Source organism: Panthera onca, chromosome C2 (genome assembly GCF_046562875.1).
Source record: "Panthera onca isolate mPanOnc1 chromosome C2, mPanOnc1 haplotype 2, whole genome shotgun sequence".
NCBI classification, from domain to species: Eukaryota; Metazoa; Chordata; class Mammalia; order Carnivora; family Felidae; genus Panthera; species Panthera onca.
In genome coordinates, this window is record NC_138347.1 from 153,379,452 (window position 1) to 153,397,977 (window position 18,526).

Consider the following 18,526-nt stretch of genomic DNA (forward strand, 5'->3'; position numbering starts at 1 on the left):
TCTGCTACGTGTAGAGGCTTATCTTAGACTTTTTTCTGTACTCTATCTTAAGCTCTTTGTTTACCCTAGAGCATCTGTAGGGCAGCAATTGTTTGCTGTGTACCGCTGTGCCTACTTGGGGAGTTCCAAAATTGCCAACCTGAAGTTTGATACGCCGAGGCAGGAGTCAGCAAACGTTTCTATAAAAGGGCCAAACGATAACCATTTTAGGCTTGGCGGGCCACGCGTGGTGTCTGTCACATATTCTTCCTTTTTCTAACTATAGAAAAATGTAGAAAGCATTCTAAGCTTGAGAGTCCTACAAACGGGCCATCCGTGGGCTGGATTCCACCCACAGGCTGCAGTCCACCAGCCCCTCCCTCCTCTAAGGAACAGTTCGGCATCTATACAGAATCTGTGTATCAATATCAAAAGTTAACTAGTTTCTCTCAATGTTGTTTGGTCGATCACTTTACATGACTTTTGAGTTCTAACGTCAAACAAATAACCCCTGAGTTCTTACCAGCTCTTTCGGACTTTTCTTTCTGTTCCCGTAACTCCTCTCCCTGGGTAGTCATCTGTTTGATGCGACTACGAAGTTGAGCAATTTCTTCTTCTTTCATTTCCAGGGTTTCGTGCATCTGACGTTTCGTCTCTGCTATTACCATTCCCTAAACAGAAGTGCAGACACTGAAGTGTTTGCCTAACAAAGCTGCATCATCGATAGCACATATCAAACTCACTTAAAAGGCAGAAAACCTAGTATTTCGTACTAAGTAGAGCATAAGAACGATTTTAGTATTTCACAAACTGAAGTGTGTGCTCTGTGCTCTATACTACACTATATACTATAACAACTCTGGTTACCTGGCAGATCAGGGTATTTGTTAATATGAAAAATTATTTTAATAGTAAGTTCAAACTTTTGAGTGTTAAAAACACATTTTAGTTAAAAGATTTATAATCTTCCTATAAGTGTTTGCGCCAATGTTCCCTATCTCAGTAACTAGTTTATAATGAACACAATACAGCCTTTTGTACTTGGCTCAGGGCTACCATGAACTACGGTTATTGATCTGTGCTGGAACACGGGGAGAGCCTCAGAGGCCACTGAAGGCAGAAGGTTACTGCTGCCACAATGATGGGCCAAGACTGTGGTAGTCTGCCTGCTTTTTCTCTTTTCTCTTGTGCCAGTCTCTGGTGCCACCCCAACTCCTCCAATTTGCTAACTGCTACTGTCCTCCCGCTCTCTGGATAATCTACACATGAAATGAAGGTCACTAAGGGGAAAAGGGATATTATATATTATACATTATATATTATACACTGAATCAGTCATTTGCGGCTAACAAAAAACAGGGTGGTTCAACTTGTCTCCTGAAAAATAAGATCTGGGGACAGCTATTTCATGATCTTAAGATTATGACTTTACTTGTGGGGTTTGTCAAACCTCGGTTTACGCTGTGACTCTTCCGGATGGCTGATATTAATGGACAGATACAAACCAGGTGAATGGGGATTATACAAAATTTCAAAACAAGATCGTCAACCTTCAGTTTCTTCAAAAACCAAATCACAATGGAGAAAAAGAGACACGGGGCGGGAGGGACGGGCAATGGAACCTACTGATTAAAAGAAGTCTTAAGAGTCACATGTCAACCAACTGCAATGAAAGAAACTTACTTAGATCTTGACTCACAGAGAAGGGGGGAAAAGTATGAGACAAAAGGCAAAATCTGAAACCAGATAGGTGGTGGTATTAAGGAATTATTACATTTTTAGACGGTAAACATGAAAATGTAGTTATATTTTTATAGAAATAAAAAGAGTCTTTTGTTTTAAAAATACATCAAAATACTTAGGGAAGAAATTACGAGACTTCTTGGATTTGCTGTACAACAAAGTAAATTCTGGGTTGAGGATAATAAGGGCTAGACATGTGCAGGCAAAACAAGATGAGCCCAGAGATGTCAACTGTTGAAGCTGGGTGGTGGGTTCGCTTTTTTTAAGGTGGGCCTTCATGAAGTGGATAGAGTTGAATCTAGCAAAGTGACATCGGAGAATGAAAAGATTGCTAACACGTTTCAAAAGTAAACAGCTCTGACATGTTCTTAATTGCCTGGTCACCTTAAATACTATAGCTATAATGTAGCATATTAAAGAAAATGGTGGACAACGTGAACCAACTGGGAGCTGCTTTAGAAAGAGAAACCAAGAACTTGGGGCTGAAAGACCTGGGGGGAGAGGATTCACCCATGAATTTTCAGTTGTCTTTGCTGCCATGGCCACAGCTGCTACTCCCTCTGTAAACTGCCAATCTCACCTGTACATCCTAAAATTTCTTGGCCCAAACTTCCATTCATACTAATACACACACTACCACTTCTTTACTTAAGGCAATTTATCTGAGAGATTAATCTGTTTCCGTTATATTTGAAGACAATACTTAACATCATTCACTTTCAGTAATGTCTTACCTATAAAAAAAATTCAACGTTTCTCTGAAAAGTACTTAGGTACTATAACTAGATTTATTTTGCAATAGTTACGCTAATCTATAAATCAAAACGCTTACCGGAATCAAAAAATGACAGAGAATCGGCTTCACATGATATACAACTAATGCTAACAGTTATTTAAATTTCAAAATTACAACAAAAAGATGTTTCAGGGAAGCAGCTGTAATAACTTTGGAAAGCATATGCCTGAATGCTTCTACCTGCTTCCAAAGTGGATTCTGGGGCCCCCTGAAAACTTTTAGTATCATAAGGTTTATTGGTTTACCTTATCTTGTTCAAGCTGTTCAATTAAGTTCTTTGCATCACGCAACTGAGTGATAAGTTTAGTCTTCTCAGCCATATGAAGCTCCTAAAAAAATTTTAAAAATTCATTTCCATCTCTAAGAAAGCTTCTCCTCACATGAGAACTCTACACATTCTGTCTAATTTGGATACTTGTCAGCCCAGTAGGAGCAACGGCGCACAGGACGTCGGGAAAGGACGGTCAATGCTACAAATCCCAGGGCAACTGGGAGTCCTCTCTGTACTGTGCACGGAAGAAGGGAAGGGCTTTGCAGGAGAGGGCGATGCGGGCCACGCTGGGGCCGGTGGATCTAGCTTTACAGGGTTACATCAAGCCAAACTCATTTGAGCTTTTACCTTCATCTTTTCTAGTTCTTGAAGCCTTTCATCTAGCTGTTCTTGCAGAGCGTCTTTCTCACTGGTTAGCAGCGCGCATTGTTCCTTATGCGACTGAATTGTTGCCTTACAACGCTGCAGGAGATTCTCTTGCCGCTTAACTCTCTGCTGAAGTACTTGCAGGCTTTTAGCAGACGCTCCATCTACGGCGATCAATAAAGCAGCACGGGCAGGGGCAGTCAGTAAGGAACAGAAGGGCTCTCCGGGAGCAGTTCCTGTTAGTACACAGGGGTGCACTCTCACCCTACGCTCTGCTGTCCTCTGAGCCGGACGGAGAAGAGAGGCCTACCCTTCCCAGCCTCTGCTCAGTCACTATTTGTATGGCCTGTATCTGAAGAAGCAGGGCAGTGCATTCACCGGACCTATGGTACAACCCCACCCCAAGGGCACAAAACACCCAGTAGTTAACTAACTTGCCAGAGTCCACCCTCCTTGAAAGACAGTTGGATGGCCGTCTTTTGTTATTCAAAAGTGCCCTCTGTGTCCTGGCTCCCATCCCAAGGGGATTAATAAGAAATTTTTCTAACGTATCCTCATCTGTTCCTGAGAGGAGTTCTGGTAAGTACAGCTTTCTACATTCTCCATACGTTTATGAGTAAAGTTTCCATACTCACAGGGGAATTTCAGGACCCTCTATAGGCTGGTTGCTCACACAGATAGATGGCTGTTCAGCACCTAACTCTGGCCCTGCCCGGACTAACGATTTGTCATAAGCATCTTTGGGAGAAAGACCTACTAAATAAAAAGTGGGGATTTTGCTGACTATGTACCTTAAAGCCTCAAAGAGTATGGAGGGCAACAACTGGATTGTGAGACAAAATTTACTATTCTTTCTTTTCTTTTTTTAATGTTTATTTATTTTTGAGAGAGAGAGAGAAAGACACAGAATGAGAGGGGAAGGGGCAGAGAGAAGAGGAGACACGGGCAGGCCCCAGGCTCCGAGCTGTCAGCACAGAGCCTGACACGGGGCTCGAACTCAAGGACTGTGAGATCATGACCTGAGCTGAAGTTGGACGCTTAACTGCCTGAGCCACCCAGTGCCCCTATGCCTTCTTTTCTAATTAGAAAGCAAATACAGATATCTTTGAATGCAGAAATATTTAAGCAGTATTCCTTAAAAAATGAAATAGCCAGCGACAAGAACAAATTCACTTATCTTAAACAGGATGGATCTGTTTTTACGAAATCTAGCTACCACTATCAATAAAACAGTGTAACATCATGAATTTTAGCGTATGTGCTGCTGAAGTGAGCGCTAGAGTGAATTTTAATTACAACGAAAACGTGGTGCTACTCACGGGCTTTCAAGTCTTAAAACAATGACTTAGCTCCGTTCTCCTGAATAACCACAACAAACAAAGAACCAAAGTAACAAACACTCGTGCATCTTTCTGGAAATCGTAGGAGGACACTTTTCTATCTCAGCCCACATCATGCCCCGGAAACTCTCAGCATCCTCCCCTAGCTTCTAAACTAACTTTTTCACAAGATGAAGCTTACCTACTGGCTCTATATCACTCTCCGTGTTCTCTTTAGCGGCACCTTCAGCCTGTGGTTCCATCTGAGGACACGGTTTCGGTAAATCGACATTCATGGGGCCGTTTCGTAACCGCTGTTTCAGCAGAGAAACCTAAAAAAGAAATGTGCATTAGAAAATAAGATGATAGGGGCGCCTGGGTGGCTCAGTCGGTTAAGCATCCAACTTCAGCTCAGGTCATGAGTTCGAGACCCACATGGGGTCAGTGCTGTCCGTGCAGAACCCACTTTGGATTCTGTGTCTCCCTCTCTCTGTGCCCTCCCTCGCTCATGCTCACTCGCTCACTCTCTCTCAAAAATTAAAAAAATAAAAAATAAAAAAAAAATAGGCCATTTTGGGGCACCTGGTGGCTGAGCTCAGGTCATGATCTCATGGTCCTGGGATCGACCCCATGTCAGGCTCTGTGCTGAGCATGGAGCCTGCTTGGGATTCTCTCCCCCACTGCCCCTCTCTGGCTCACACATGTGCCCCCCCCACACACACACACATACACACTCTCTCTCTCTCTCTCTCTCTCTCTCTCTCGCTCTCAAAAAAAAAGAAAAAAAGGCCATTTTGTAACATCTAGAGCCTCAAAACTCCCTTCATTTTTCTCTATCCAAACGCCACACACTTTTTCTTGTAATCTTTTACCTGAGTCTGGAGAACACTGATGTGCTGATCTTTTTCCTCTAAAGATGCATCAAACTCCTCTTGCAGACGTTTTTTCGCTTGTTGATCCATCTGCAGCTCCTAGAACACAAAGAGCTTTAAAGTAGTTTTCGGTAAAAAACAAAAAAAATACAAACTTGAGGTTTTCAAAGCTCAAAAACATAATCCAGATTTGCGTTTCTCTGAAGGTAAAGTATCAGCAACAATAATTAGAGAAGAATCAGCGCCTAAAACGTTAGCATTTCTCCCAGCAGATAATTTTGTTCCTTCAAAACCACGAAGGTCCAAGAAGAAAGTGTATTTGTAGAGCTGGAATGACTGCTCTATGATGTTAATAGTGTGGAGAGGACAAATAATTATTTAAGCTAAAAAATCTTTATCCGACTTTAAGACATCTTACTCCTTGTGCTCTCTGGATGCACTTGACCTAAAACTACATTGTTTTCTACCAAACAGAGAGCCAATACAACCTTCCTCCTCCCAATAACCAGAAGCAAGAGACAGCCAAAGTCAGAAGCTTCCTCATCTGTGAAACGAAAAGGCTGATCTAGCCCATCACCAAACTGAAAAATTTCAAGTTCCTGAAATTACTTAAAATGCTCCTTTCTCTGGGTCATCAGGGAGCCTTCCCAACTAAATCCAATGGTCTTTACCTCTCTATTATAGCAGTCACCAATAGTTCCCTTCTCAGATGAGGCACCTGCTCTCTGGGGCTTTAGGCTCCTGTCTACACTCCTGTCTCTTATTTTGCCCCACCCGCCTCACAGATTCTATTGGCATCGATCCCCCTTCAGTCCTGTGCCTTCGGTGCTTCTGACACTTATTCCGTTAGAATGCTAGAGATTACAGTCTGGAGCATATGAAATATCCCATCAAAACCCATCTATTTTTCTACGATGCCTCCTTTTCTAGTTCCCTGAGCTCAGAACGTTCACAGTCACATTTTGCCTCCCTTTGTCAATCCCTGCGTGTGAGCAGATTCTTTTACTGCTGTTACAATATTTGAGCGCTCTCGTTTTCCACATCCGTAACTATAGTCCAGATAGATCTCTATCATTTCAATGACTAATTTCCTTCAGTAGCCTTCTAGAGAGAATTCTCACCTCAAGTCTTCCTCTGGTTTAATCCATCCCTTGCACACACATTTGCTAGGAAATTTTCCCCAAACAACATTTGCAAGGACTTAGCAAGCAACGCCCTCTTTCTACAATGTTTCAAATTTATTAGCTCTCAAAACACTGAAGCACTAACTGTTCTCTATTCTCCCCCACACCTACACCGCCCCAAGATCCCACTGGCACTGCTCCTCTCACTAAAACTCCTGGCTTGGCTCCTCCCACGGAACGAGTCTCCAAATGCCAGTCTTTGAGTCAGGACAGGTCCACAGTGAAGTCTTGACGGATCCGTGGTGAAATAACAAACACAAAGCCGGTGGAGACAGTTTTTCCTTCATTTAAACACCTGTCCTTTACTCTGAGAATATGTCTTTCCTACTCTTTTTTGTGATTAAAAAAAAACCTTTTCAGGGCACCTGGCTGGCTCAGTTGGAAGAGCAGGCAGCAGCTGATCCCAGGGTTGTGACATGGGTATAGAAATTACTTAAAAATTAAAAAAAAAAAAAAAAAAAAAATCTTTCACAAAATAATGACAATAAAAGAATCTGGTTCCTTATTCAATGTCCTACTGGAAAAAGTAAAAGTCTGCAGCTCCCTGACAATTCTCCTTTCCCCTCTATCTGGAAGGAACTAGAAGGTAATTTTTCAGTCCATGAAAGCCAAACAGTCTGGAAAGCACTGCCGTCCATGACTCCGCACAGGCCAATTCTTTATGATCCTTTACCCTCTTTAAAATTCATTTCTTCCAAATAATTTTCTACATCCTACCATACTAGACTCTGTTATATGCCATCTCTAACAGCCAACAAAAATTCCTCAATTTTTTTTTGAGAGAGAGCACGTGCACGCACACACACACGCACACACACGCACACAGACACGTGCATGGGGGAGGGGAAAAGGGGGAGAGGGAGAAAGAATCGTAAGCAGGCTTCATGGTCAGTGCAGAGTCTGACACAGGGCTCGATCCCATGACCATGAGATCATGACCTGAGCTGAAATCAAGAGTCAGACGTTTAACCAACCTAGCCACCCAGGTGTCCCCAAATTCCTCAATATATATGATGATTTTCAGGTTTTTAATGTTTTAACCTCTCTGTGTAGACAAGAAATCCCTGGATACAACAGCAGCATCTTTTAATCATACACTCCACTCCCTCCACTTGTCACTTTACCCTATTCTACTAAGTACTCCATAAACAATACAGACTACAGTTAAAAAGGAACTTAAGAACTGTCTACTTATATCCTGACGACGGCCCACAGGCTGGCTAGCCAATTGTCCAATATTTCCTTGATAGGGATCTCACTACCTCTAGAACTGGACCCTAGTATCTGGGGTCATTTCTTACTTTAAAAATTTCTTCTAGAGCACCTGGGTGGCTCAGTTGGTTAAGTATCTGACTTCGGCTCAGGTCATGATCTCATGGCTGGTGAATTCGAGCCCCACATCAGGCTGTGTCCTGCCAGCTCAGTCTCCATCTCTCTCTCTGCCCCTTCCCCATTCATGCTCTGTCTCTCTCGCTCTCTCAAAAATTAAATAAAACATTAACAAAAATTTCTTTTGGGGTGCCTGAGTGGCTCGGTCAGTTAAGCGTCCGACTTCAGCTCAGGTCATGATCTCACGGTTTGTGAGTTTGAGCCCCGCGTCGGGCTCTGTGCTGACAGCTCAGAGCCTGGAGCCTGCTTCGGATTCTGTGTCTCCCTCTCTCTCTCTGCCCCTCCCCCACTCATGCTCTGTCTCTCTCACTCTCTCAAAAGTAAGTAAACATTAAAAAAATTTTTTTTAATTTATTTTTGATTAAACCTTCAGGGTATATCTAATACTATTTGAACTTTTTAGCCAAATAATAATAAATGGCTCTATAATATTACTAAATATAACAAACTAATTCAATAATGTTCCCATTTTTGGCCATTCAGACCGTTTACAAATTTTGGCAAATCTTGAGATTAACATTTTTATGCATATGATTTGAAAGGTCTTTCTAATTATACCCTTAGAGAGAAATCCTGATGAGTAGAATGTATCAAATACATTAACTATTTCACTATTTTTTATCTTTGCCCTATGCTACCCATTATGTTCAGATGTGATTTCAGGCTGCAAAAAATGAACCCTCCTCCTAAAGTTAGCTTTGAGAACAGCAATTGCTTATAATGAACTGCATCCAGGTGAGCCTAGAAAAAGTACATGCCATGCACGGACAGAAGGACAGAGAAAGGAGGAAATATCTAGGATAGTGTCTTCATTTACTCCCCATTTATCTGGCCTTAAAAGGGAATCAGAACCCTATCTACTTGGATGAGCTCATAATATTCATAGTTGTATTAACTTTCTCATAATATGATATTCCTATTTAATATCTGTGGATGTTATAAGATTCAAGATCAGGCAAAGAAAATTACATGCTATCTGTTGGAAATGGTTTTGCTTACCCTTCTACTTATCTGATTCATTAACAAATGCCTAATATGCTAAAAATCAGCGTAAGAATAAAATATACATACATATATGTATATGTATATACAGGACTGCTGTTTTGTTTTGTCATCCATCCAAAAAATATTAGAGGAGAGATGTTCATGGATTCTACTCACATGTATATGCATGAGGAAGAAATAAAATACTAAGCAAGCAATGTTTTCTGAATATCTTTTTTTATTACAGTTATTTGTTAGCTGCTTGTTTATCAAGAGAAACTATGCCATAACCGAGTATTCATGTTCCATAATTGAGGAACACAGATCAGTGACAAAATTCCATGGGACTCAACCCAAAGAAATTCTTTACATTCCAAAATCCTTTTGGCCCCTGAAAGATACCAGCTTTCCTCATCTCTTCAAAATCTTTCATAGAATCTTAATTTCCATAGAAATCTGCATATGCCTTCTTTCTTGGTTCAGCCACAGCAAACTTACAGAAAGCTGCAACCCCCCAGGGATACAGTGAATATGCCAACAATAAGAAACCGCAGACGCTTAGCCAGAAGGCCTTGCATCTGAGGTTTTGTCAAAGCACTGGAAGTCATGGTAGTTCTCAATGCTAGCCTCAAACCCGACATCCTTCCTAATACCCTGAATATCTTCATATAACAAAATAAAGAAAATTATACTCTTTTGCCTGGTCTAAATCAATAAAGTACTACCTGCGTGTAACTTCTCTTCAGACTTTAATTCCAAAGAAACGAAATACTTTATGACTTACAGCACTTTGAATGTTTAATTAAATACTAATCATGATTTTATGGATTATACTATTTAGCTGAAGGAAATTTTTTGTTCTTTGTGAACAAAATTTAAAATATCCAGACCCTCACTTGTCCATTTAGTATCTACACATAAATTACGGAATAAATCTCTCTTCATGTAACTGGAACCAGAGTTATAGTTCAGAAATAGATCTTAGCTACTAAAAAAATAGTGTAGATCTGTACCAAACAAAATTTATTCTATGGCCTCTAGACCCCTTGTTCCTCCTCTCTTCCCTTGGCCCAGCTGTCCCCTGTCCATTCCATTGATTACAGTCTTGACTAAAGACAGTGTGGTAGGCAGAATATGGCCCCACAGATCCCAAGTCCTAATTCCTGAACCTGGAATATATCAGGAGAAGGTGCAGATGTGAATAAGTCAAGAGCCCCGAAATAGGAGATTATCCTGGATTATCTGGGTGGGCCCAATCTAATCTCATGGGTTCTTAAAATCAGAACCTTTCCCAATTGAGTTCAAAGAGAAGGGGAGAAGTGATTATGGTCGAATGGGCAGAGATGCAACATTGATAGCTTTGAAGATAAAGGAAAAAGGCTTTGCCACGTCCAAGGACCAGAGGACGTGGCAGCCTCAACAGCTGGAAATGGCAAAGAAACAGATTGTCCCCTAGAACCTTCATTAAGGAACAGTCCAACCGACACCTTGATTTCAGCTGCGTAAGACTTGTGTCAAATTTCTGAGATTTGTGTTATCTTAAGCCACTAAGGTTGTGGTATTTGTTGCAGCAGCAACGAAAAACTAACACAGGTAGGCAGATACTAAAAATAACTAAAACTTGTCAATCTGTGTCTCTGACAAGCATTTCCTAACAGGGTTTTCATTTTCACAAGGATTAAAAGGAAAAGAATACATATGTAATGGCTTATGACCTAACAGTATACATATGGAAAAAGATCTTTAAATGGTGGAAAAACTGGAATAGTATATAAAAATTTATTTAACTAATTTCATGAATCATAATTGATGGTGGTAGTATTAGAATTGTTATTCTAAGACTGTTGTGTTTATAATGCTGGAATAAGGCCAATAAGTGATTTTGGGTCTTTTATCATCAGGTTCTTCCACACATGAACTGTAAGGAAAAGAAAGGGATCCAGGGGGATGTGTAGATTCAAGGAGACTTTTCAAGATCTACCAAAACAATTTTTACACAGGCAAGACTATTATGTCTAGAGGTGCACACTTAGGTGATAAAACCTTAGGGGTACCTGGGTGGCTCAATCAGTTAAGCGTTGGACTCTTCATTTGGGCTCAGGTCATGATCTCAAGGTTCATGGGTTCGAGCCCTGTCTCAGACTCCATGCTGCCAGTGTGGAGCCTGCTTGGAATTCTCTCTCTCTCTCTCTCTCTCTCTCTCTCTCTCTCTCAAAATAAAGAAACTTTAAAAAAAAAATGCTTAAAGAGACACAAGGAAGTACAACACAAGTCAGTAGTTATTTTTGGAGAAAGGGACGGGACTATGACTTGGTTGGGAAACACACAGGGGCTCTTGGGATGACAAGGAACATTCTATTTCTTGACCGTGGTGGTGGTTATGATGTGTTCACCATACACAGATAAGCCATATATTTTTGTGCATGATTTTCTATATTTGTTATACTTTACAATTAAAATATTTTCACAATCAAAATATTTTTAAAATTTTACCATAAGCGATACAGGAGCGATATAGAATCCTATCCTCTAACCAATACAAGTCAATAATATCTGTTCTTCTCAAGACAGGACAGGAGCAGAAATGAGCAAAGTATGATTCCAAATGATAAATATCTGCCTCGATTCTAATACTTCATTGTAAAAGTTATCCCCCAAAATTATAATGAACATAATTTTTATCTAATTTTACCAAGATTATTGGTTAGGAAAAACAAAAAACAAGCCTGAAATACCTAACAGAGGAGACAGGTTAGCCTTGGAAGTTGCCACTGACTGTTCAAGCTGGCAAATGATATTCTACTGCTAAACATGATATTCTTTTTCTCTTAAGTTTATTTATTCATTTTGAGAGAGAGGGTGTGTGTGTCTGTGTGCACATGCACAGGGGAGACACAGACAGAGAGGGAGGGGGAAAATCCCAGGCAGGCTCCTCACGTCGTCAGCACGGAGCCGGGCTCGTTAGAGCGGGGCTCCAACCCATGAACTGTGAGATCCCGACCTAAGCCCAAACCAAGAATCGGATGCTTAACCAACTGAGCCACCTAGGTGCCCCTAAGTAAGATCCTCTTATGTCATTAATTCCACCAACAGTACATACCTTAGGGAAACGACACAAATAAAAACTGTAAAAACTGATCGCTGATCTTATAAGCTGGGCTGTTTAGTTTTTACTCTAACTACCGAAGTGTATATGAAACTCTCCCAACAAGTACAAGAGTTCTGATAAATGTAAGAGATTTAATTACTATTCTCAAAGTACTAATCACAACTTACCTCTCTTAACTCTCCAATTCTCCGAAGTGCTTTATCCTGACTCTGACTTAATATACCCTTCAATTTAAAAAGAAAAAAAAAAAAGTTGGTTCAAACAACTGCATGACATACTAATGAAAAGCAAGTAGAAAAAGAGCACAAATCATTGAACTTTATCTTTAACATCCTTTACACTGGGACTATGCAACCACAGTTCTCTACCGCCACTTAGTGGTAGAATTACACACATCTAGAAATAAAAATCCATAGACAATTCATAGATACACAAGCAAGGTACCCACAGACTGTAGGAATAAGATGAACTTTTGAATATGAATTTATGAAATATTAATAATACAATGGATTAAAACAGAGCTACCTCATGTCAAAAGACCCCATGTTCAAGAAAACATTAACTAAAAACTCTATTTGTAATATCCTGATTTCCGCATTTGTTATGGACAATGAGAACACTGAATCAGCAATAAATAATTGGTATGATCATTCTGAACTGATTATACTCCAGATCAAAGCCAGAAAATTTAATATTGTACTTAATGAAGATTATTATTTATAGCAGATTAAATATTTTACAATAATGCACATGGGGAAATTAATTAGTGTCTTTAGATGGGACAAAATGCTAAACTGTTAATAAAATAACTTTTACTGTAAAAAATAAGACTATATTTTTGGTGCATGACTTTCTATATCTGTTATGTTTTACCATTAAAAGACATTAAAATGTTTATCGTGATACAGCAGAGATAAAAAATGCTATCCCCTAACAAAAATAAGCCTATATTCTCCATCTTTCTCAAGACAGGACAGAAACAGAAATTAATACAGCATGATTCCAAGTGATAAATATGTATACATCTTATCACAGCAAACTGATGGTACCGTTTGAAGTGGAATGGATACTTCCCCTTAGCTCTGACCTGTGAATTATCACCTGGGATACCTGGTGGGAAATGTCTAGCCACAGAACAGGGTGACACAGTGGGGCTGAGGTGCGCCACCCAGAAGAGCTTCCTCTCTCCACATACTTAACCAAGAGCTTTACAAGCAGCAGCCTCAGGAAAAAACAGAGAAGATGCTTGTGTTTGGACCTTGATATAATGATAAGGAACAGAGACGTCTGCAGATATTTCAAAAATAGAAGGGAAAGCTTAGAAGGCTGTATGTCTCTACCACTAAAAACCAAGACATGACTTGCAAATTGAGACACCAGAAAGCATGTTTGAAAGAGGCAAACACGCCTTAAATCCGAACCTCTTACACACCGCAGGGGATCCACAATTCAAAAAAGCCCATCCCGACCAGAGGTAAAAATCTCTGGAATTTCTCATTCACTCCCTTTATTAAAACAACGGGGTGCCTGGGTGGCTCAGCTGGTTAAGCGTGACTCTTGGTTTCAGCTCAGGTCATGATCTCAGGTCAGTTAGTGAGTTCGAACCCTGGAGAGTGATTCTCTCTCCCTCCCTCTGCCCCTCTTGTGCTCTCCTTCTCTTTCAAAATAAATAAATAAACTTAAAAAAAAATACTTGGGTCACATGGAGAATTATTAAAAGTGAGGGTCAGAACTATCTTACTGTAAGACTCTAATTTTTAAATAATGTATGAATCAATATCACAGCCAAGATATCACTTACTTGGAGCTTCTTCTTCTCTCTCTGAAGAGTCTGATAAGCTATGACAAACTAAAATAAAGAAAAAGTCACCAATAATATCAGTCATTCCTAAATAAATGAGTTATTTTATTTTATTTATTTTATTTTTTTATTTTTTAATAAATGAGTTATTTTAAATACTGCTAACGCATCTCTTTATGAAAGTCACAAATACACAAATCAGGAGAATCCTTTTATAGATAATTCAACCTCATTAGATGCATATAGCATACAGTCAAAATTAACAAATGAAATGTATTTCTAAAAAATAAAATATAACTTGACTGTATAAAGATGTTAAGTCTGGACTCGATTCCACCTCAGGCACATACATCTTTAAATCTCAGTACCCAATTATGATCAGAGCCAACTTGCCTAAAGGCACGAGGCTGCTCAAACTGCGGCCACAAACCAGTACCATCAGCGACAGCATCCCCTGGGAGCTGGCTTAGGAGGAGAAAGTCTTGGGTCCCACGCCAAACTAACGGAATGAGGCTGGAGTTGGGGGTGAGGGGAGGGATATGTGTTTATTTAGCAAGCTCACCGGGCGGTTTTGTTGCTTTGGGCTATTATAGACCATGTAATTCATCTCTAAAAGACTCTGATTATAGGAACTGTGATGAGGGCTGGGTAAAAATCTGAAGAAAGGGACTCGTAACCAATAGATGAAAACTGATAATGTAGGTTCTGAAGAGATGTTTAACCATTTAACCTAATTAAATAGGATATTTAAACATTCTACACAACCTGATGAAATTATACACTAACAAATCTCTTAAACCTAGAGATTCCATAGCCCTATTCATCTGAAAAATAAGCACATGGCTCCAATGGATTATTTGGACCCTACTTCAGAAGTACAACAGGGCTCTGAAGAGACAGGCTGCAGCTTGAAGAGGAAGCACTCCCCTACTCCGCACCCTGCCATTCTCCTTGGAAGGTTGCTGTGTGCCCCTCAACGCATCTACTGATGCCTTGAGTTAACGGGGCAGGCAGTCATGGAAGGGGAGTCCATGCAATAAAGAATTAAAAAAAAAAAAATCTGCCTGAGACCACAATCATCCTCCTCTTACTACCTTAAAATAGCTATTCTTATTCCCGGATAGGAAAACGGTGCTCAACAAGCGGGGAGTAGGACAGGTGGGAAGAGTAAGCCAACAATGAGATGTCACTTACAGCACGATCTTATCCTGGTCACCTACAATGGCAAGGAAAGACAGACATGAAGACTATGTGCTCTTTTCATCCCTAAGAAGCTGCATGACTCTACTTGAGGTGGCACAGAAGGGTGGAAACAACCAGAAAGACCTGAGGTCTGTCAGCTGCTACCTGTGTGACTTTAAGCACATTTTCTTAATCTCTGTGATTAAGTCTCCACGAGCCTCTCAACCCCATTCTACTAAATGAAGCTCATTAATATCTACTTCACAGAGAAGGTGCAAAATTCAATGGCACCGCAAACTTAAAATGCATAGTGTCTTGCATACTTTCATACTACTTACACTGCTGCCCCAGCTTCAAACTTAGAAGCAACAGGCAAGTTAGTAAAAATAACATAAGTCTAAACAACAAATAATCCAGGACGATTATTGACTCGGACAGAAATGAATAACAATAAATTTACGGGAAAAAGCTGCCTGATTCCACGAGTACCTCATGAGAGAGATGGCTTTAATGCTATTTACATGTCTAGCTTCCAGAGAGCTGAGAGAGTTTAGCCTAATAATTCCTTCCTATTTTGTCAGCACTTTGTAGTTTTAAAAAGATATTTTACATATTTCGTCTAGGGGTTTCTGTTTTTATGTTTGGCTGCAAGGGTAAAACTAAGCATACTACAGCCATAATCGAAAATGGCAGTTATGGCTAACATTATATACGGACCTTGAACCTTATTATTCATCAATTAAAGTTAACTATAATGCTGAGTTAACTGGTAAGGCAATAAAACATTATGCACTGTCTAAGGAAAAAAATTCCATGGGCAACTCGCCCCAGAAAGGCTTTCCTAAGGAAGAAGAGTTTTCACTGCACAGGACAGGGAGGGAAACTAATACAACCCAGCCCAAAGGGAAGAGCGGAAAAAAGATGGAATGGGACTGCTTCCTTCCTCTCTTAGACCACAGACAGTGCCATCCTCAAGGGATTTAGCAATTAAAGATTCATCTGAGGTGAAGTTTAGATGCAGGTATAATGAGAGTGAACCAAATGTGTCAGAAAATCGGACCACCTAAAACATAATTAGGGTAAGCAGCGATGGAAGTCTGGTCGGCAGAAGAGGTCACTTCGGAAGCACAGCAGTTAGAAGATGAACAAAAAAAGGGGATGTGAGGAGGAAAGATGATGCGCTCTGCACGGCGGGGGGGGGGGGGGGGGGGTGGTGTGCAAGCAATGTTGGGGAGAGGGGCTGGGGGAGAAGAGGGGCATGGAAGGTGCAAACCGGAAGGCTACAGAAATGATCTTCTCCAAAATTTGACTAACAGTCTTGCCAAAGGGGTTCTGTACACCTGAAAATCTTTAGATAATGCCAGAGACTAGCCATAATAATCAGCGGATATGGGGAATCAATGGTTTAGCCAACCACAAGAGTAAAAGCCATACAGTAGTATGAACTAGACAGAGAACAAGAGGGAAATTTTTCGTATTGGCAAAAAAAAAAAAAAAAAAAAAAAAATCATGCTCCTACCTCGGAACATTTTCCTTTGTAGCTATTCAACCTTCGTTCCATTTTTCGCAAGCATTGAATCAACTGTTCTTTGTTGAGACTGTCTAAATTAGGGAGTGAGTCTTCTGGTTCACTCTCCATATCAGAGGATGGATCAAAGGTGGCCGCAGAAAAGTCCAGGTCAAATCGATTCAGGGACTCTCTGGAAGACGTTCGTACCAAAGACTCTTTAGAAGAAGATCTGAACAGAGACTCCTTTAGTGGACTTCGAAACAAAGACTCCACTGAAGGTACCCGGAGCTGGAGCTTCTGTGCAAAAGATTGCGTGTCACCTGACTGCAACCAAAACCCGACAAAATATGTGGTTAAAATGCACATTTAGACTTCTAGTATTCCCTATCACCACCAACACCAGTAATCTATTAAAAGCTCTAACAAATGCAATTTACATTCCTGACATTTTGCATAACACACTGTTTTCTGGAAAACAAGAGACACGCGGCTGTTTCTGAAAAAGCACTGGACATGGAGTCAGAGGGCTGGGATACAGGTCCCAGGTCCGTCACCAAGCAGTGGAACGACCTTCACTAAGTCACTTCCCTTCAGTTTGCACATCTGTAATAAAGGAGGATGCCATGCTTCCCAGCCGACCTCACCGGTGTGCCGTGAACATCTGTCCACTCAACTAGAAGATCCTCGGAAGCAGTGATGTCTGTATCACCAGTATACACACCCAGTGCCTAAAATGGGGGTATATATGTTGTGAAGTGTGTGGCTAGAATCAAGTGGGCTTTACCCTGAGTCTCCATGAGGCGCTGATTCCTGATTGCCCTCTTTAACACAAGAAGGGAAGGGGGGAAGGGGGAGGGGAATGCTTAGTGAGCCCACTCTGTTCACTAAGAGAATGCCAGGCAGGGTTGACTAGTGACATCCAGCTCGGTGTAATTACCGTTCTGTCTACTGAGAATAAAAATGAGCATTAAAAAGTCACGGAGGACGACTCAAAAATCTGAGCTAGAATCCCTCCGCACAAATCAGTAAGTCTGATGTCAGAAACAGTAATAAGCAAGAGCTGTTCTCTTAATTTGAATGATGTGTTAATTTGAATAGTAACAACGAAAAATAACATAACATAATTCAACAAAATGCTCCAAACTGCATTGTTTTGTTCAGGGGACAGCAGTATTTAACAGGTGTTTCCTAGGAACTCATTCTCATTAGTGTGCCACAGGGTCACCTGCTAGATCTCAGCAGTGCCAGGAATGAATGCCCACGAAAGACAGAGGCCATGTGTGGGCAAAAATTACAGGAAAATAAAAATATTCTCTTTAGTATACAATTTAAAAAAGCGAACCAGGAAAACTTGACTCATGGATGCTAGAGACTTAGTATCAGTATTGGGCAAGGCGGGAGTGAGGGGAGATAACATGCCCCCCCCTTCACATGCACAGAGATTTCTCACAGGTGATTTATAATAGTAAAAACCGGAAACCCAAATGTACACCCACTAGAGGATACGTCATGTACATTACAGTACATGAAAAGAGGTTCAAGACATACTATTAAATGGAAAAACACCAAGTTAGAAAATAATACACATACTGTGAACTCATTTTGATTTAAAGCAATTACAGGTACTTTTCCATATGCAGTATATGTATTTACACAAACACCCTTCTATCATAATGTGCAAGTTTACCTTTATGGGGGGTGGAGGGATGGAGAAAGTCTTAAGGGAGAGGAGGGACCCTCATGCTCAAAACCTTTTAAGAACTGCTTTACTGATACTCCACGACCAGCCACTTCTGACCTATGCAAAAAGTGCTTTTCACTTCACACAGACGGTGAGTTGCCCTGGGACAAACAAGTGAAGCAAGTTCGAATTACACTACAAACAGTGTTGTCTTAGGGTCAGCCAGAAGCTAAAGAACAATGTCAAAGACACGTCTTCGCAGAAGCTGATAAACCTGGTAACAGCCACCCCCGTACATTTGGAAGTGACACGTTTGAGTGTAGTGATTCGGCCTGTGGAC

The 18,526-nt window shown here is 40.7% G+C and overlaps 1 protein-coding gene across 9 annotated transcripts in view; it reads right to left on the reverse strand.

Annotated features, from left to right (window-relative positions):
- Positions 1 to 18,526, reverse strand: part of GOLGA4 (golgin A4) — a 125,266-nt gene that overhangs the window by 67,496 nt on the left and 39,244 nt on the right. For 8 of the 9 annotated variants that reach the window (XM_078432522.2, XM_078432521.2, XM_078432517.2 and 5 more), the window contains 8 exons: positions 16,515 to 16,829; positions 13,814 to 13,861; positions 12,180 to 12,236; positions 5,347 to 5,445; positions 4,677 to 4,806; positions 3,138 to 3,319; positions 2,764 to 2,847; positions 503 to 650 (listed from right to left, as the gene is read on the reverse strand). In XM_078432522.2, the coding sequence (XP_078288648.2) occupies positions 503 to 650; positions 2,764 to 2,847; positions 3,138 to 3,319; positions 4,677 to 4,806; positions 5,347 to 5,445; positions 12,180 to 12,236; positions 13,814 to 13,861; positions 16,515 to 16,829 (1,063 nt within the window). The remainder of the gene's footprint in view (positions 1 to 502; positions 651 to 2,763; positions 2,848 to 3,137; positions 3,320 to 4,676; positions 4,807 to 5,346; positions 5,446 to 12,179; positions 12,237 to 13,813; positions 13,862 to 16,514; positions 16,830 to 18,526) is intronic. The other variant, XM_078432518.2, reaches the window with a different exon arrangement.